This window comes from Globicephala melas, chromosome 3 (assembly GCF_963455315.2).
Source record: "Globicephala melas chromosome 3, mGloMel1.2, whole genome shotgun sequence".
In the NCBI taxonomy this organism is placed as follows: Eukaryota; Metazoa; Chordata; class Mammalia; order Artiodactyla; family Delphinidae; genus Globicephala; species Globicephala melas.
In genome coordinates, this window is record NC_083316.1 from 93,473,843 (window position 1) to 93,494,857 (window position 21,015).

The window sequence follows — 21,015 nt, forward strand, 5'->3', positions numbered from 1 at the left end:
TTTGGGGGTTTTATCTTGTTCCTTTGTCTGGAACATATTCCTCTGCCATCTCATTTTGTCTATCTGTCTGTGTTTGCAGTCCCACAGGCTGCAGGATTATGGTTCCTCTTGCTTCCGGTGTCTTCCCACTGGTGTGTGGTGCTGGGTCTTGTCCCTCTGGTGGGCAGGACCATATCAAGGGGTGTATTTTTAGGCAGCTGTGCACTCAGGAAGCTTTTAAGCAGCCTGTCTGCTGTTGGGTGGTGCTGTGTTCTTGCTCTAAGGTGTCCCAGCACTGGAGCCTTCAGGCTTTTGGGTGGGGCAAGGTCTTGGCATCAAAAGTGGCAGCCTCCAAGACAGCTCTCACCTATGAGTGCTCCCCAGTACCTCTGCCACCAGTGTCCTTTTTCCCTGCAGCGAGCGACAGCTGCCCCTCCACCTCCCCAGGAGACCCTCCAAGAGCAGCAGGTAGGTCTGCTCTAGGCTCAAACGAAGTCACTGCTTTTTCCCCTGGGTTTCAGTGTGCACAAGACCTTGTGTGCACCCCCCCAAGAGTGGCAGTTCTGCTTCCCCCAGTCCTGTGGAGTTCCTGTGATCAAGTCCCACTGACCTTCAAAGCCAAATGCTCTGGGGGCTCCTCTTCCTGATGCCAGTCCTGCAGACTGGGGAGCCTGATGTGGGGCTCAGAACCTCTGTGATATGATTATGTGGGAGAACCTCTGCAGTATAATTATTTTCCACTTTGTGGGTCACCCACCCAGTGGGATTGTATGGCAAATGCACCCCTCTTACCATCTTGTTGTGGCTTCCTCTTTGTCTTTGGAAGTAGAATATCTTTTTTGGTAGGTTCCAGTCCTTTTTTATTGATGGTTGTTCAGCAGTTAGTTGTGGTTTTGGTGTTTTCGTGAGAGGAGGTGAGCTCAGGTCCTTCTACTCTGCCATCTTGTCCGGGGCGCCTGGTTTCTTTCAGTGTTGGACAATAATAGTTTTTACTTTGAAGCTGAAATGATATGGTTTAAAGTGAAGGCATTCTTGGAGTCAGTTCCATTTCTTCACATTGAGAATAAACTCTTCCTAACTTTAGGTCAGTCAGGAAGTAATTGGAAAACCTTGGTATTTACTCAAGTATAAAAATAAACCACATAAAGCTAAAAGAGGCATACTTAACATTTAAGTTTGCAGCCTGCAAGAGGAGACCAATATTGGATTGAGTAGGAAAGAATATACCATCCGTGTATTATAAAAAATTGTATGGGAAGGTGATTCAACTGATATTTTACTGAGCTTCTGTGAGACAGTCACTGTTGTAAAGACTGGGGTTGCAAAGACAAAAAAAAACCACTACCTTTAGGACCCCAAGGTAGGGGTAGAGAGATGTTGAAAATGGTATGGCATCCAGACAGGAGAAAACAGTCATCACAGGTTTTTACAGAGCCCTCGCTCTGTGCCAGCCACTGCTTTAAGCATGTCACCTTAGAGCGCTGGCTGGCACACTTGTTTCATCCTTACAACTTTCTGAGTGAAGTGCTAGGATCATAGCCATTATACAAATGTGGAAGCCAAGACCCAGAGGCTAGGTATCCCATGTACAAAGAAAAAGATTTGTATCACGCTAAATTTTTAGCCTCTCTTCATAGTCACTTGAGACACCAAAATAACAAAATTATTTTACAGCAGTCATCTTGCTATATAACCACTCCTCAACATGGAATCTGATCGGTCTGCCATTGAAATAACAAAATACGTTGTCATACTTTACCCATAAAAGAATCAAGAGAGGTCTCAAGCAGCATTCTAATTGTAGTGTTTTTACTCACTCTACATCTTATCTATCAGACACTATTTTGAGACTTCATTGCAGTTAGTAGGTCCACACAATTCTAGATGATCAAAGACACTTAGTTGCCACCATGCTTTCAACCTGGATTTACCACTTTGGAATGTCTTCTACTTTACACAGGTTTCTCTCATTTTCTTCAGTTCCTGAATTCATTCTCTAAATTCGTGAACATTTCTAAATGTTACAGGGAAGCACACAGAGGGTGGAAGGAGAGAGGTAAAAGAGCTGAGTTGAAGGTTGGGGTTCTTGTAACCCTCAAAGATATCCTAGGAAACGAAAATACGTGCACATTACATTATTAGTCCACATCTAATCCAAAATTGTAGCACATGTTTCGTGTATCTTAAGGATCAGAAGTTGTGCAATATCAAAAAAAATCTCTTCCATAAAGTCCCTTGTATAAGCCAGATAATTTTATCATGAAGATTATGTTTTCACAGGAATTAAGTTAATGCCACACTTAAGATACTATGTAGAAAAATACCTTACAACAGCGTATAATCCACATATATCCATGTATTGAGAAATCTTTTCAATAGAAAAAAAAACTGGTGACAAAATCCACATAATGAAAACTTTTTAAAAAACAACTTAGCACATTTAGACAGATTTCCCCATGTTTTATTTTGAGAAGGAAAAAAAAGTAATTTCTTTACATTTACCTTGGGATATTGATATTCTATATCTTTATTATTGAAACATTTTAGCAGTTGGAAAAGACAAGGGCTTTGATTTAAAAATCTACCATTTAACATTGTTGTATACTGCTTTTGATGAGGATGTATGTGAGAATCACAGAAGTCTCCCAGTTTCTTTCAGGAGACACTCCAGGTTGATTTTACAGTTTAGCTACTTTAGCTGAGGGTCCCTCAACCTCAGCACTATTGGCCTTTTGGGCTGGGCATTTGTTGTATGGGACTTTCTTGTGCATTGCGGCATGTATAGCAGCACCCTTGGCCTCCACTCACTAGAAGCTAGATGCCAGCAGCACTTCCCCTAACTAACTAACTTGTGACAACAAAATTGCCTCTAGACTTTGCCACGTGTCTCCTAAAGGGACAAAACGTCTACAGTGAGAACCACTGGTTTTGCTCGTTATTCCCCAAAGATTTGGAGACGGGGACAAGTCCCCTTAACAGATACTCTTTGACCATCCTGAATTTATTGTCATCTTCTTCCTGGGAATAATGTATTCATTTCACAAAAATATACTTGGACCTAATGTAGTCAGGGTTCTGAGTTAACTGCTATATTCCAGGGATCAGATAATTTTAAGCTTTTATAATGCTGTTCCTTCAGTAAATCAGATGAAAGTTCTGTTTCTACCTGCTTGGCGGGAAAGATCTATGGATCTAGATGACCTTCCTTTAGTTCTTGGGACTAGAACTCACTTCCCCAATCAATCATCAGGTTTTCTGATGTTACTGCTTTTCTGTCGTAAGTTCTTGTATACATTTGATAAACTCCCTGTAGATGATGTTGAATTAGGAGTCATATTGTTGGTAGAAAGCTTTTTCAGTAAAAAGTACTGTTCTAGTTTCAAAATTCACATTCTCCATCATGCTTATGATGCTTTATTAATTCTGTTATCTCACTACTATTGCTTAAAAGCGCAGCTCCTTTGAAGTATTTCTTGCGAACAGGGTCTCTAATAGGTCTGAGAAAGACACTCGAGCAGGCTTGATGACAGGTCTATTTTTATAGGCAAAATGTCACTAAGTACCAAAGCAAATGTTAAAATGGCATTAAAATCAAACATAAATTTAAATCAAACATAAATTTCTGGTTTACGATTCCCATTCCGTTATTATACTCAATATAACATGAAAATAATAGCCCTTTTATGGTTCTCTCTGTATTATTTTATACATTGATTCCATTTGGTTATTTATGGAATTTTTGAAGAAAAAAAATCTAAAATAATTTCTGGATAATAACCAAGAATAAACAAGGACCTAAAAGCCATACATAGTTACTAAGAGGACAGATTAAAAATGAAAATATCCCCTGAAACACTACATCGAAGTTTTTTGATGGTCAACAGGAATAGTGGTCACAGACATTCTGAAATCTTAATATGACTTTTTTAACATTCATATTGCTTTTCTTTAAATGATAGATTATTCTTCCAGGAAGAAATGGAACCTTCCAAGCCTTCTAGTGTGTGTTTTAACTAAACTGAACAATGTCCATGAAAAATTATCCACCATGTACAAAGTTTGAGGAACAATTTTATACAGAAATCATTTCTCTGTGGGACTACATTAACCACATAAAATACTATGTTTGAAAGTAGAACACACAATTCACTGGGCACTAGCATTAATGGAGGATTGTCCTATATAATTCCAAAAGTTTACATGACACTGCAATTCAAAAATGGCCAATAGGTCCATGCAACCTAAATAATCTAAGGATTCCAAAATCAAAGCATAATAGCAATAACTTATCAGTAGGCTTAGTAAGACAGAGCCAGCTATTTAATCGATTCATAGCATATGACCTTACAGCCGCAATGTGTTTACCATGCTTAAAGCTTCAGGAAATATATTATTATTACTATTCATTCAGGTTTGAACCAAAAAGAAATCTTGGAGTTTGGCTCTCTGGCTACTTTCATTTTGGAAAGAAACTTTGAGAACCCAGGCATAATATTTAAAGTTGCTAGATGTACCATGAAGGATAATTATACATATTAATGTCCACTGTGGGTGTTTCCAATCCTGTTAAGAATTCTCAATAAGATCCATAATAAGAACACTATTATGTAATTATATGTAATTATGTAATTTTGTTTCTTGCATATCTCTTAACAAGTGAACAGAAATTCTAGAGGATTTACTGTGTAACTTTTATATCCTGCTTGGCTACATATCCCAGTGGGTTAAAATATAAATGCATGGAACCCTTGACCTTGCCTTGTTCCATCCACCCCGCCACAGGTACCTGGTCTCAAGGAGAACTGGGCTGGCAAGAAAGGTTGGTGCCCTGAGCACATCCAGCCCCGCTGCTGCAGGGGCAGTGAGAGCACATGATGTCCTACTAAGCTGCACAGGCTTAGTGGCCTTGACTTTGTCCCCCAGGCATCACCCACAGCATATAGAGCAACATTTTACTGTAATTATCAGAATGAGAGGCAAGAAACTCTTCTGCCTCAGAAAAGCCTCTGAAGGGAGAAGCAAGAGGAAGAAAAAGAAAGTAGTAAAAAGCAAAGGAAATCTATAAACAAAGTAGCCTGCTAAATAACTCTAATTGTATGTATCATAATCAGCTTTAAGAGCTTTTGTGGTTTAGAAAGTATTGTTTCACATAAAAAATATATTTATTTTACCTAGGAGCCAGCAATATAACATGTCATGTCCTTTATACCTATGAAAGAGGGTTGAAGGCATCTAGTGACTGTTACTACTTTTAATAGTATAAATGGCTTATAGGGCCTTTGTTTTCTCAAATATTCCTGATTATTTTATGCCTTTCAAAATTTTTCTGATAAAAGACTTGCATTTGAGTTGACCACTAATATTTTTTTTGCGGTACGCGGGCCTCTCCCCTTGTGGAGCACAGGCTCCGAAACGTGCAGGCTCAGCGGCCATGGCTCACGGGCCCAGCCGCTCCGCAGCATGTGGGATCTTCCCGGACCGGGGCACAAACCCGTGTTCCTTGCATCGGCAGGCAGACTCTCAACCACTGCGCCACCAGGGAAGCCCATAATTTTTTTTTTTAATTTTTATTTTATATTGGAGTATAGTTGATTGCAATGTTGTGTTAGTTTCAGATGTACAGCAAAGTGATTCAGTTATACATATACATGTATCTATTCTTTTTCAAATTCTTTTCCCATTTAGGTCATGACAGACTATTGAGCAGAGTTCCCTGTGCTATAGTAGGTCCTTGTTGGTTATCTATCAATATTTTAAATATAGCAGTGTATACATGTCAATTAGTGAGGTAGAACAAATGTTCTTATTTTCCTTTTTCCCTGTTTGTGTCTTTGGGGGTACAGGAAATGGAGAGAGGAAGAGAAGGTTCCTGTTAAGAAAGGGCCCACTTTTCACTTTCCTTGTTCTGTGAAGTAGAAGAAATAAGTTATTATTTCAGAGTAGCACTGGGCCATTAATTGGCAACATATAACACAGCTACTAATTATTGAGAGATATCTGTGAATCCTTCGTACCAACTCTCATGTTATCTAGCAAGTGATAGAGACTCAATAAATTTGTTGAATTAATAAATGGAAATGCTCTGTCCCCTTTAGATCCTAGGTCTCTTCTTTAAACCTGTACACCCTTCGTATCAGGAAGGTCCTTTGGTTGATAAATATGCATCTATGGTTATGATTAGAAGTTTTTATGATACAAATTACTGTGGTGCCAAATTTAACACCATAGACACGTTTTAGTACCAGCTATGCCAAAAGCACTGAGCTAGGGAGAAACAATGACGTGACCTCTAAAACTTTGTAAATGCCCTGGAAAGTGGAGCAGGGGCTCCAGAGTTACATTGTTACATGACTATAGAGCAGGGTTCTTAACTGCAAGTAAACTTTCACCTCAGTGATCACAAATGCGCAGACCTACTTCTCCTCTCCCCTGTTTTTCCTGTAAGTTTGGATTAGCATTTTCATGTAACAATTCCCGTCCTTCAAACCTGTAAAACACTGAGGTGTTTCCACACTGTCTTCTGTTCCCTTTCAACCCTGTGAGTAACCGAGGGAAAAAAATCTACTATTATCAGTAGAGGATAAGTTTTTCTATGTTTGGATGTATTGTTTTGTTTCTGCTGTATTGAAAAGTAGCAGTTAAATAAGATGCTTTGAGAGATTTATTCCTGTATTTGAAAGGGAGTTTTCGTTAGAAAGGGGATGTTTCGCCATAAATGGATATATTTCACAGTTCTTAAAAGCAGCTGTAGGGATTTCATTTTCAGATGAGGAGTCAATTATTTTTCAGCCTGTCATCTACATTGCATGTTTAGTGAATACGAATCCTACAATATAAGGTCCAGGGGTTATCGCCCACTGCAGTACACTCTGAAACTGAGGTTCCCTACGCCCTTCCAGTCATTCCCCCACCATCCCAAAGAAAAAGAATCATTTAAAATACATTAAGGACAAGCATTGGATCACCTTTGAAAATTTTATAGACTTTAGATGAGAATCCAAACCAAAATTAATTGCTGTGTTGAACTGCTGTGTTCTTGTCTCATCACTTCTTACCCAGTTTTCTCGGTGCCTCGTTGGTCTGTGTTCTAGGTTCTTACTCTGTGTCTTGAGCGGATAAAACCAGGGAGGGAGGATATACCAGGGCCCTTACCAGCCCTCCAGGCAGTATATCTGCTCAGAGAGCTGAGACCTCCAGTAGCCAGCCCTTCTCCTTGCTGGCAGGGAAGGGCCTGTCCCAACCCCAGGCAGTGCTGGCTAGTCACTTCCCACTCCTCTCTCTTTAAAAGCAAGGTCCTCCTACAAAGCTACAGTCATCAAGACAGTATGGTACCGGCCCCAAAACAGAAATATACATCAATGGAACAGGATAGAAAACCCAGAAATAAACGCACACACCTATGGTCAATTAAGTTATGACAGAGGAGACAAGAATATACAATGGAGAAAAGACAGTCTCTTCAGTAAATGGTGCTGGGGTAACTAGACAGCTACATGTAAAAGAATGAAATTAGAACACTCACTAACACCAAAAATAAGCTCAAAATGGATTAAAGACCTAAATGTAAGCGCAGACACTGTAAAACTCTTAGAGGAAAACATAGGAAGAACATTCTTTGACATAAATTGCAGCAAAATCTTTTTTGATCTGCCTCCTGGAGTTATGGAAATAAATAAACAAATGGGACCTAATTAAACTCAAAATCTTCTTCACAGCAAAGGAAACCATAAACAAAACGAAAAGACAACCCATAAAATAGGAGAAAATACTTGCAGACGATGCAACTGACAAGGGATTAATCTCCAAAATTTACAAACAGCTCATGTGCCTCAATATCAAAAATAAACCAAACAGCCCAATCCAAAAGTGGACAGAAGACCTAGATAGAAATTTCTCCAAAGAAGATATACAGATGGCCAGGAGGCACATGAAAAGATGCTCAACATCACTAATTATTTACAGAAATGCAAATCAAAACTACAGTGAGGTAGCACCTCACACGGGTCAGAACGGCCGTCATCAAAAAGTCTACAAACAACAAATGCTGGAGAGGGTGTGGAGAAACGGGAACCCGCCTACACTGTTGGCAGGAATATAAATTGGTAAAACAGTGGAGAGTAGTATGGAGTTTCCTTAAAAAAACTAAGAATAGAGCTACCATATGACCCAGCAATCCCACTACTGGGCACATACCCAGAGAAAACCATAATTCAAAATGATACATGCACCCCAATGTTCATTGCAGCACTGTTTACAGTAGCCAAGACAAGGAAGCAACCTAAATGTCCATCAACAGAGGAACGGGTAAAGAAGATGTGGTACAGATAAACAATGGAATATTACTCAGCCATAAATTAAAAAATGAAATAATGCCATTTGCAGCAACATGGGTGGACCTGCAGATTATCATACTAAGTGAAGTAGTCAGAGAGAGAAAAACAAATATCATCATATGATGTCGCTTATATGCAGAATCTAAAAGACAAATGATACAAATGAACTTATTTACAAAACAGAAACACTTACAAAACAGAAACAGCAACTTAGAGAACGAATTTATGGTTACCAGGGGGAAAGGGTGGGGGTGAGGGATAGATTGGGAGTTTGGGACTGACATGTACACACTACTGCCTATAAAATAGATAACCGCCAAGCACCTACTGCATAGCACAGGGAAGTCGGCTCAATATTCTGTAATAACGTAAAAGGGAAAAAAATTTGAAAAAGAATGGATACTTGAATGGTTATAACTGAATCACTTTGCTGTACACCCATAACTAACACATCATTGTTAATCAACTAACTATACCCCGATATAAAATAAAAATGTTTTCATTAAAAATAAAAGCAAGGTCCTCCAACCTCAGCAAATTACACTACATCCAGTTCCTTACCTTTGCAAAGGAGACCAGTGTCAGATGGAAGAGCCTTCTGAATGGTGACTCTTACCTTGTGAGGAAGAGAAATGATTCCATAAGAACGAAGAGCAAGAGTTCACTGGAACAAGTCACTTACACTTCACTGCGGACAAGTCACTTACACGCACCGCTGGTGCTCAACACCCCGTGTTTCGTCTTTCTGTTGGTTGGAGAATGTTCTCCATGCAGAGTCTAATGAATATCCAGAGGAAGTCACAACTAAAAGCAGTCTTCAGAAACCAGCCATGTTCTTAAAGTGGGTTCTAGCCATACAATTTCACTCAAAAAGAAAACTCAGCGCCATGAAAAAGGGTTCACCCTCAGCCACCCAACCTGATGTTTTCTCTGCTAAAGTGAAAAAATACACATACATACTTGGGCCATAGTTTTGGTAAATTATAATACTCTTCCTTATTGTAAATCTAAGTGCTGAAAAGGAATTTAACAATAATTCTCTCTAACCTTCTCATGTTAGGGCAAACTAAAATCCTGCCGGGTTAGCTTGTCTCCTTGACCTGACTTGGTTGGTCCACAGTCAAGAACTTAGAACCCATTTCTGCAGCCCAGTTCACTGTTCTGTCTTACCCCACCACACTGCCTGTCTTTAAAAAGTTGTCTTCCTCCACCCAGCCCCCCTCTAGCCTGCAGCTCCCCTTGTGAGACACCCTTTATCGATCACTCAAAAGAATTAAATGACTCAACTTCCCAGAATAAGTAGCTAACAACAAGCACAAGTGAAAGCTCTGGGTCATCAGTTCTTGTCTTGTGAGCAAGGAAGAGGACTTACCAACTTGCAGGAATCTTTGAAGACTTGAAAGTGTCAAGAAAGCAAGTGACTGAAGTCTCACTAGGAAGTATTCACACCTTCCATCAGCTGCAGTAAGTCTTGGCAGTGTTACTTTCATGCCTTTATCGTTTAGGTTTGTCCTGTCCATGTGAAACGCAGTGTACTTAAATTACCAACAAAATCATGACAACACAGACTCTCTGTCAGTTGATTAAAGTGTGCTAACAAGCAATTTGCTAAGTCACCCTGGGAGGCTGGATGACTGGGTCTTCTTGTACATTCAGCAGGGGAAACATGCCCTTCCTGTAGTGCACAGCCAGAAATGCCGAGCAAGCTTGCAAAGGACAGGGTTAACCTTGGCCTTCTGGCACTTTGCCTTTCTCCAGGAAAACGAAGAACATGGAGAGAGCAACTGCGATACAAGGTGAAGAAAGCAGCACCTCTTGATTTAAAAAAAAAAAAAGAAAGGTTCCTCATGGGGTAGAGTTAGAGTAGAAGTTAGCCGTGAAAGAGATCATTAGCCCCTCATACTTCAAGGTAAGCATTCCCAGACAGATACAGGTACTTTTAGACAGGCACAGAGTCAAGAAAAAAATTTTTGAGATACAGTTACTAAACAGAGCTAGAGCTTACCATGTTCATTGGGATGAAGAGCATGACAGCCAGCCAAGTTGCAAAGGATTCTGCTCTGGAATTTATCAACTGCTGTGTTTGTTTCTTTTCCTAACAGGTGAAAAACGCAGCTGCCAATGTACTCAGGGAAACATGGCTAATTTACAAAAATACAAAGCTAGTAAAAAAGATAGATCATGCAAAAGTCAGAAAACATCAACGGAAATTCTTGCAAGCTATTCATCAGTAAGTACCATTCTCCTCTTTCATTCTGCATTTGTATCTCTGGGTTTTAATTCTTGCACCTGCTTATTCTTCTTTCATGCGGGAGGGAAAAAGAGAACATTATCATGTTTGTTCCCAGAAGACGTTATTTGGCATTTTAATAATTCCATAATTTTTCTCAGGATTTCATTTGTCAGTTCATTTGATGGTTAAAAATCATTTATTATTGGGAGAATAGCCGCATAATATATTAATTAAAGGGTCTATTCAGTTTCTTTTTTTAGATAGAAGCAATAATTTTAGTTAAAATTGTATTTCTTGATTTACTTACTCATATAGTTTGCTCTAAGATGTTTAGTTTGTATCTACTACAGACTCTTTAAAGAAATTAACATACTGCCAAGCATCTTTATGTGAAGGTAGTACGTACAATTGACTTAATACTCGAATTTTTAAATTAGTTTTCACTCAGAACTTGGGGGATTTTCTAGATGCTATGTGTTCATTATAGAGTTTAGAGTTCCTATAGGCCTTGCAGTCATTATTCTGACTTCATCGAGGCCACTGTTATTCAATTTGTTTAAGTCCTTCGTGCCATTTTATTGTTATTGTTATACCTACCATCATAGATTTGTAAAATACAAATCTCTATCTAGCAAGTTTCAATGATAATTTGAAAGCACCAGGTCTTTCTCCCCCAGGCTGGCAGCATCCTTACCGTAAGTACATTATGCGGGTGTCAGTTATGATGCCATGCAGCCTTGCTCTTAATGCCATTTCTGTATGGGGCAGGGCAGACGCATCACATTTTGAGGGTCAGAAAAGTGGCTTTTCTCATGCAACCTACCAGGGTAATCGTGGAAAGGTAGGTAAATACTAGGTATCCTGATTATAAAGGGAGATGTGTTTTCTTAGAGCTAATTAGTACAGCAGACAGGAAGTTCTGAGGCTGAAGTGTTAATTTTACATATTTAGGGAATTCATATGTATATTACACTCACATCCCGTTGAAAATCACCAAGCATTCATCTTTCACCTCTTCATCTGCCATCCACTCTCCTTCTTAAATAGGTATCACTGAAAATGTGGAATATGTCTATAATTATAGACATACATGTACTTGTATAGAAGTTGCTACCTTTCTTAATGAAAATAAAATCCAAGCACCCTGAGCTCTAAAATAGGAGACTCTGCATATATGGTAGAGTAAGCTGGTCCTCATTGCTACTCTTAGCAATTCACACATGTTCTTTCCCTTGCTGCCACCAACACCAAAGTGACATTATTTCTCCTTTAGCTCTGTGACTTGACTGGACACACAACTATGCATTTTCCCCATATAAGGAAAAGAATTTTAAGCGAGTACTCTTTCAAAGTCTGGGAGAGAGTAAAAGTGAAAAACACAGAGAGCAACATTGTGTTCGATCTGGCTCACAAGCAGGAATTCGCTCCCTGGAGCTCACAGCTACCTTTATAACCAGGTGCCACCACCTAGGACCACTTGCCTCCACATCTTGACTCCTTGAAGCTTAGACCTAAGAGAGTGGGTCCCCTGAGAGATGCTGAGCCTTTACCTCTCCCTCAAGGGTCACCTGGTAAAATTTCCTGGTAGAGTGATCATTCCTACAGCCCCCAAACCATACAACACAATAACCGCAACATTCATACAAGACGTACACATGGTATACTGTGGAGAAATCATTCTTTGTATGTTTCGATACTAACCTATATTGTTCAGATCTATTAAAAAGAATACTTACCTTTGCGGGTGTGAGAAAATGTGGTGTCCCAGGATGGAAAGGATGTGAGATGACGTGGAAGTAGGCAAGTGGGTCAGTCTTTGGGTTGAGCATCCACACATCCCATTTCCTCCAGGATTGTATTTGTGTCCCTTCCTGTTAGTGTAACTTACCTGGTCAATATGTAATGAAACGTGACTTGCCTTTGATGCCATTGATAAATTTCCTTATAACCAAAAAAAAAGCAAACGCTTTGACAATTTTTGTCATATAATTCTGTAGCCATGTGTAAATAGTGGGTATTTCTATATTTATATAAATTGTCATAGAACTCTTAAGTGTGGAATACATTCACACTCAAAACCCTGGGGGACAATTTATGGGTGGTCATTATAAAACTTTTTCAACTTTGCTTTAGGTTTGAACATTCTTATAATAAAATGTTAGGCAGGGGCTTCCCTGGTGGCGCAGTGGTTGAGAGTCTGCCTGCCGACGCAGGGGACACGGGTTCGTGCCCCGCTCCGGGAAGATCCCACATGCCGCGGAGCGGCTGGGCCCGTGAGCCATGGCCACTGAGCCTGCGCGTCCGGAGCCTGTGCTCCACAACGGGAGAGGCCACAACAGTGAGAGGCCCGCATACCGAAAAAAAAAAAAAAAAAAGGCAAAAAATCTTTGGTGAAACTCAGTGTAAAAACTGTCCCTAGGCCATTGGCATATTGCTACAAGCTGTACTGACATGATCTGAAGGGTTTCGTGGTGTAGGTTACATGGGTTGTTCAGCATGCTGTTTTTGGGTAGAGTAACAGAGGAAACCACACGTGATTCTTCTGCTTCTTTCAGACATTTCTCATTGTTTCTTCTGTAGCCTTGTGTACTTCTAAAGTAGATGAGCTTTAAGCAACGCAAAAATGTTCTGAATTGTTTTATAAATTAGTCTTGGGGCTGTTGGGTTTCCTTGAGGTGGGAGGGTACTTATACTTTGTGAAAAGTAGATGGGCTGGGTGTGGATAGATTATGCTAATTATGCATAATTATCTTTCACTGAACTTAATGAGTGAAGCCATACATGAAAGCACACAGGGCTCGATTCCTAAGGGCAAGGCCTTTACTGCCTTTACTGCCCCAGCCTTGTCAGGCAGCACCAGGTGAAATCGGACCTTGCCACTTGAGGGAAAATGTACCAGTTGACTTGCTAGAGCTCTCCTGGCCTCTGCTCTCCTCTGATTTGTCCAGAGAGCTTTTGCAGCAGCTCTCTCCCCCTTCTACCAGCCTCCTCTATCTCAACTCTCCTTCTCTTTTCCCAGCCTCTCTCCCGGACACATGACCTTGCTAGTCTCTGTTGGATGCCTAACTCTGCAGGCCTGTGTCCTCTCTTCAGTAACGTAGCTGTCTTTGGGGATCGTCACTTAGTGCCATGAAGCATTCTGTTTCTGTAACTTTTACCACTTTTTCTGGTATCAACTTTACAGTTTCTCATTCTTCGGTCTCAGCTAGAGACCCATCAATTAACATGAACTTGTCTCACAGCCAAGAAATCCAATAAATGTGATGTCTATAACAGAGAGTGTTAGGTTAACCCCCTGTCAGAAGACCAGGCTCTTCAATAGCCCCGGCTTCTCAAAAGACCAACTTGGAAAAGACGTACCCCCCTCCAAAAATTATAATCCTATTGTTTAGAATATTATCTTTTGATACTAGGCAAAAATGTCTCCTATTGTTTACTTGAACATCATGTTTCAAAGAGGCCAAGATGACTTTACACAACTTCTTCCTTCCGAACTCTAGTTCTGGAGGAAGCTATGTGCTTTCAGGTGGGGAAGTAGAGTAGCGATGCAGAAGGATGATAACATAATGGAATAGCATTTCTTTCTGATCGATATGCCAAAATCCTGCAGAATCTTAACAGGACCTTCCAGCTAATGAATCGAGCCCCCTGTGCATGAATGAACACCACTCTGTGTTATTTTGTTCCAGAATATTTTACAGTTTCTTTTCTTTTGTTTTGTCTTTTTATTTCAACAAAATGAAAATAGAGCTCGGAAGTAAGTTGTGTGAGCCGCTCCTCTCAACATTCGCAGAATTTTCTACTGGCTGCATGCACCCAAGCGGATCCTTTATTTGTGAATTTTAGTAGTCTGATTGCTGCTATGGAAATGTGTTCCAAAATCATGATATTTTCCTGTGATAAGTGAAGTTCACAAGGAAGAAATCAACATATGTTTCTTATTCTTCTTTTTTGGGGGTGAGGGCGGGTGGGGGGAAGAAGTGAAAAACACAACTGCATGTTACCTTTTATTCTGGCAGCTGCAGCTTACGTAGGCTTTCTGTACCAGTTCTCCTACCTTTCAGGCAGTTCAACCAGGCTAGTAGGGCTCAGGGCCGTGCTGCCCTCACGAGTTGCTGGAGGCTTCCGCTCCGGTGTCCCCGAACTTCATGTGCCAGCTCTGCTATGACTTACCTAAATTTGAAAAGAAAGCTTATGATAAATCCCTATCATAAGTGGATTTAAAAATATATCACTCCCAGCAAGGAGAGTGAGGTAAAGGGAACATCAGTCGACAATTGAAACACTGGTATTGAATTCTAGCCACAAGCTGTTGCCTGCAGAAAGCTCTGAGCTGAGATTCTCCTCCCTCTTTTTTTAAAAACAGGGGAAGAGCAGGTGTTTGTTAGGAGATAAAAACAGGATAGGACTAGCCTGAGACATTTTTCTTATAATAATCAAGAATTGGAAGAGAATTAAAGGGAATAACTCTCTCTCCATCTGTTCTAGTATTGGTTAATGTCTTGTTTGAGTATCATTTAGTCATCTAGAACACCTCTGTTGGTATAAATCCAGCACTTCAAAAACAAAGTCCTAATCTAACTCTCTTCTTTTCATACATGAAGAAACTGAATGTCAGGTTAGGGCCAAGGCGGACAGAATACATGTCTGACACTTAGTCTTTCTAGTACATTTCTCTGTAATGACCCACACATGTTTAAAGTTGCTTTGCTTGTTTTTTTTTTGTTGTGTTTGGTTTTTTTTTTTTGACTTGTTTTTAAAAGGCACACATCAAGAATTGTAACCCTTGTAAGTACTTAGAGAAACATTTCTCAACAACATATTAGATTTAAATATATGTTTGTAAATTTCTTTTAGACTGAAACATTTTCCATCACTATAATAACATAAAAAGGAGCCAGTTAAATTAGTTCCAAGTCTTCTAATAAAGAAACACATAGTCACAATCACAAGTTCTAACCTTAAACTGTTTTAGACTGTTAAAGATCATGTTGTAAGCAGGTGTCAGTTCAACTCTTACTGGCAGAAGGCACTGTCTCTTCACTGTGGAGCAGATTTGGTGACATATTGGATATCCACATTTCAGAACAGGATCACTGAGCATCGTGAACATGTGTTACAAAAATCTCCCTGGCAGGAAAATCTTGCCCTGTGAATTTTTTTTTATCCCTTTAACCAATTACCTTTCATTTAAATTGGGACATACTCAAGCGTACTCTCTCCAACATTAACACTATACTTTGCAAAGGACTCGTCATCAAAGTGATAAGGTTAGCGTGGGTTTTTCACAAAGCAGCTCAGAGAGACCTGCTTCTCTTTTGGAGCATGGCTTTGAATTGTTGGCTTAAAGGACAATCAACTACTTTTCTCTGGTTGGAAAATCTTAATTTCTTGCTACATAACAAGCACTGAGTAAATGTTTGTTGAAATATTACTGTGAATAAGTTAAGGAATAGTAGGTACTCATTCAGAATTTGTCTTTAAGAAAACCAGCTTTTTGACTGTCAATCAGATACACACATTGATATTTAAAAGTTTCTAAAGGTAACTTTACCAGTAGAAGAGATCCCACCTGTCGGACACTTTAATTGTCCTGTGCCTTTATCTAGAATAAAAATTAAAGGAAGTTCTCCCAAGGAAATGGTCTGGCTTCCCTTCAAATTCAATGGCAGTTTAAGGTAAAAGTCAAGTGAAATACAATGACGAATAAGAGAATTATGTGTTTTGAGTTATCTTGCTGCTGGTTGAATAAAAGTTTTATTTTTGCTAATGAGAATCTCACTTATCACTGTGTTTCATCAGGTTCAAATACCTAACCCAATCCATTTCAGACTAAATAGGGCTAACACCTGTATCTAGTCACATAGGCATAGGAAGGTGCTTACTGCTTCCAACATTGATAAAATTCCAGTTGCTTTGCATTTTTCTTCCTATGTCTATTTGTCACGATACTGGGTCTTTAAGGAATGTTTTGGTTTTTCTCATATGGTTAAAGCCTTATGAGCCTTTCTCAGTTGAACTTTAACTACCTAGTAAATAGTTGTCCTAAGGACACCTCATCTCTTTCTCTCTCCCTTCCTTTTTGCGGTGTTGGGGAAGCATGCTTCTCATTGTACCAGATACATAACCAGTTTGGACTTTATGCCAAATATTCAAGGCATTATCCATGCAGTTATTTGCTCTTGTCAATTTTGTGCATGCTCTTTGGAAGGCTTACGATAGTCGTAGGGAAGAAAAGGAACCTTTCTGACTTCAGATCCTGTCTTTTAGATTAAGAAGTGTAAAAATGGAGCAGAGGAAACTGAATGATCAAGCAAATACCTTGGTGGACCTGGCAAAGGTAAGCTGGGGTCTCAGCCCTCATGATTGCATCTATTGGAACTAACCACTGCATAGAAATCAATAATGCTTCAGGAGGAGGCCACCCCAAACTTATTTAACAAATCAACCAACAAACTATGCTGACATGATGGCCCAACTTATAAGAATTCTTCTGAAACTCTTACTTAATATGCACTTTCCCTACCTACATTGTTCAACCCCATTCTAAAAGCTTTCCTACTTGCAGTGATTTGGAAGTTCAGTAAGAAACGTAAGTGGACTATGAGATAGTACTTTGGGAATGCTTATATGTAGTTTAGTCTCATCTCTATGAGAGCAGAACCACATTCTAGGCTTTACTATGAGGTTCAGGGCTAAATAGGACTCATCAATAAAATTATTTTTTATATATTTTAAGCAACAGGCTTTCTATCCTGTTCCATTGATCTACCTGTCTGTTTTTGTACCAGTACCATACTGTCTTGATGACTGTAGTTTTGTACTATAGTCTGAAGTCAGGGAGCCTGATTCCTCCAGCACCTTTCTTCTTTCTCAAGATAGTTTTGACTATTCAAGGTCTTCATACCACTTTTTAAAAGGACATTAATAATCCCCAATTCTTCTATCAGTTATACGCTTTATCTGGTTTATTTTTGGTTGTTCCTCTCAAGTGAAGTCCACTTTCAAAATGTGAATATTTGTCAATAATGACAACGTTACCTTTCAATGTTCTAAATTCTATAGGAGGCATTAGAATAGATTTATATGTAAGTGTTGAGCCTGTTAACATGAATCCTTTGAAAGAGGCAACTCTCTGTTGGACCTGTGTTCTGCTGTTTGTTTGCTATAACTGCTATGTCCTTTATAAAGCCTCCAGTATATTCTCCAAAAATTACATCCATTTGTCCTAGTCCCATGAAATAACGCGCTTAATTATATTCATTTTTTAATGTATATCAATAATACATACTGTATAAATATGTTGAAGATGAATATTTGATATCTTATACATAGAAGATGATAAGTGAAGTATTTAATGACTTACCCCTGGGAGATCATATATCATTCATTTAGGCTGGGCAGCACACACATACGAGGCCTGAAGATGTGCTCAGTATTTACACACATTGTTCTCACTGGGACACATCATGGACAAAGATGGGGCAGGTTCTTCCACCACTCCTAGATCGAATGATAAAAGAAATTGGGTATTTTTATGAAAAAATAAGAGACCCCTTGAAAATAATATATATATTATATATCATTTCACTATATGTAATATAGCATATATAAATACATATTATATATACTATTATATATAATAGATAGTCTCTTGAAGTAAAATTATATATCTATGAGGCAAGATGCTGTATCTTTTAATTATTTTTCATTTTGACTGTGTTGGGTCTTCGTTGCTGCGCGTGGGATTTTTTTCCTCTAGTTGCGGCTAGTGGGGGCTACTCTTCGTTGTGGTACATGGGCTTCTCATTGTGGTGGCTTCTCTTGTTGCAGAGCACGGGCTCTAGGCACGCGGGCTCAGTAGTTGTGGCTCACGGGCTCTAGAGTGCAGGCTTAGTAGTTGTGCAGGCTCATGGGCCTAGCTGCTCCACGGCATGTGGGAACTTCCCAGACCAGGGCTAGAACCTGTGTCCCCTGCATTGGCAGGCAGATTCTTTAACCACTGCGCCACCAGGGAAGCCTCTCAATTATTTCTTTAGCGCCGTGCTTATTATTATGTTTGCAGGACTATCCATGCCATAAGGGTTTCTGAATGAATGGATGTTGCTCATATAGTCTCAAGACTATGTATCAACAGTAAAAATAAAGTTAATGCACTCTGTCTTCCTGGCCAAACTCAAAGGAGGTGCCTGTGTTCCGAACACTAACTCCCTTATTTAATCAGTTCATCATCATTTATCACCATTAAGAGGTTGTTAAGCAGGATAAGAGCACATATTATAGAGGGAAATAAGACAGGAGGGCAGGCTTAGCCAAAGGGGTCTAGGCTTGGGAAAGGCTGCACTGGGCTAAGGTTAATGTCTCCAGCCTTCCCTTCTTGAGCACCCCCTTCCCTCTCTGGCTCTGAGCTGATCAGCCCTGAGGTCTTCTTTCCCCGTCTCCTGGCTATTTCCGGAACTATAACTGGGTGTCAGAGTTATGAATACCCTTTGATAAGGACAACCAATTGCAAAATTCTCTAGGGCACCAAAAGCATTTTCCTATTTCAAACCACTTAGTTCTGATTCAGCCATAGCCAACAAGGTGGATTGGTAACTTTAGTGTCTCCCCTAACTTTTATTCTCTCAGCAGTTATCTATAAAAATGCTATTTGACCCAATGGAGAGCCTGTAATTTGGAACATAGGAGAGCAAAAAGATATTAATTGCTTTAAGTTACTAAATTACTTGATCAAATCAGTTTGTCCTAAACTTCATTCATATTCCACGCTCAAAATTTCTGCTACATCCTAATACCATCTGTACTATTATGTATTGTTCTTTAAATCGGCTTGTTTTTAAAAATCAGCCTTGCCCTAATTAGTATTACATGTTGCAAAATGAATTTGACATGCTAACTTTTCTAACAACCATTAGAATATATACATAAATATGAAATCAAAACGTGTTTGTCTACCTGCACACCACCTAAAATCCTTGGACATACCACCAGCAGTACCTGCACACCATTTTCTGCAGCTGGATCAAATTAAGGCCTAAGATCTTTTCTTTCCTAAATCCTGGCATTGAACGGACACACTGAATTTGCTTTGCCAGGTCAAGTGTTCAGTTAGCTGACCCCACTGCTGCATTGCATGTCACCGAAAGGAGACCAGCCCTCAAGCTCTGAGAGTTGATAGTTTGCTTCGAGGGCAAGTGAATTAAAACTTCGCTCTTCATCTCTCTATTCTCTCAATCCTGTTTTCTAGACCCAGAACATCATGTATGACATGATTTCCGACTTAAACGAAAGGAGTGAAGACTTTGAGAAGAGGATCGTTACCCTGGAAACCAAATTGGAGACTTTGATTGGTAGCATCCATGCCCTACCTGGGCTCATAAGCCAGACCATGAGGCAGCAGCAGAGAGATTTCCTTGAGGCTCAGATGGAGAACTACGACAAGCATGTCCCCTACGATGCTGAGCGGTCCCGGTCCTCGTCCAGGAGGCGGCGGTCCTCCTCTACAGCACCACCAACTTCATCAGAGAGTAGCTAGAAGAGAATCAGTTAACCACAAAATAAGACTTTTTGCCATCATATGGTCAATATTTTAGCTTTTATTGTAAAGCCCCTATGGTTCTAATCAGCGTTATCCGGGTTCTGATGTCAGAATCCTGGGAACCTGAACACTAAGTTTTAGGCCAAAATGAGTGAAAACTCTTTTTTTTTTCTTTCAGATGCACAGGGAATGCACCTATTATTGCTATATAGATTGTTCCTCCTGTAATTTCACTAACTTTTTATTCATGCACTTCAGACTTTACTACTACATTATATGATATATAATAAAAAAAAAGTTAATTTCTGCACATACTTGTTTGGTCACTTGAGATGTCTAAAGGTTCACTCTTCACATTATTTTCAAGGTGAAATGACTGATTATCACCCGATGCATGTTGATCGTTTTTATTTCCCACTTTGCCAATTGGAAGAAACTTTTCCATTACTCCATACCCTAGTCACTAAGACTTTTCTCTCATTATGAAATATTATAGTCAAAACCATTTGACCCAGCCAGCTTACTATTCTTTTTGAGTCCCCCATGTCTCATTTCTAATTCAGTTTGTTTCCAAATTATGTGGAAAGTGATGCTGTTACATCAAAGCCTGTATATAAACTAGGGGCACAGATGCTTTCAAGAATTATTTTATTCCCAGTTTACCAGCAAATTTACTTGAAGAAAGTATCAGGGTACACCACTGTCTATGAACTAATGTTGCAGAAATTTAGATCTAAACTACTTATTTCATCTCTTCACATGTATTTATTTATCATGAGGGACCCGTGATGCACTCTAAGCGTTTGGATTACACACATGCTTACTCACATATACACGTGATGGCGCAGCTCCTAATAGCATAATCAACATAAATGAGTGTAACTCTTAACATGTCACATACCACCTGGCAAATGGTCTGTACTCTTGGTCTG

The 21,015-nt window shown here is 39.5% G+C and overlaps 1 protein-coding gene across 3 annotated transcripts in view; it reads left to right on the top strand.

Annotated features, from left to right (window-relative positions):
• The window catches only part of KCNN2 (potassium calcium-activated channel subfamily N member 2), a 325,278-nt gene extending 304,885 nt beyond the window's left edge, over nt 1-20,393 (top strand). For all 3 annotated transcript variants that reach the window (XM_030869859.2, XM_060296128.1, XM_060296129.1), the window contains 3 exons: nt 10,415-10,542; nt 16,816-16,885; nt 19,793-20,393. In XM_030869859.2, coding sequence (XP_030725719.2) covers nt 10,415-10,542; nt 16,816-16,885; nt 19,793-20,080 — 486 coding nt within the window. In that variant the 3' untranslated portion in view covers nt 20,081-20,393. The remainder of the gene's footprint in view (nt 1-10,414; nt 10,543-16,815; nt 16,886-19,792) is intronic.
• Nucleotides 20,394-21,015: the final 622 nt, after the last annotated feature.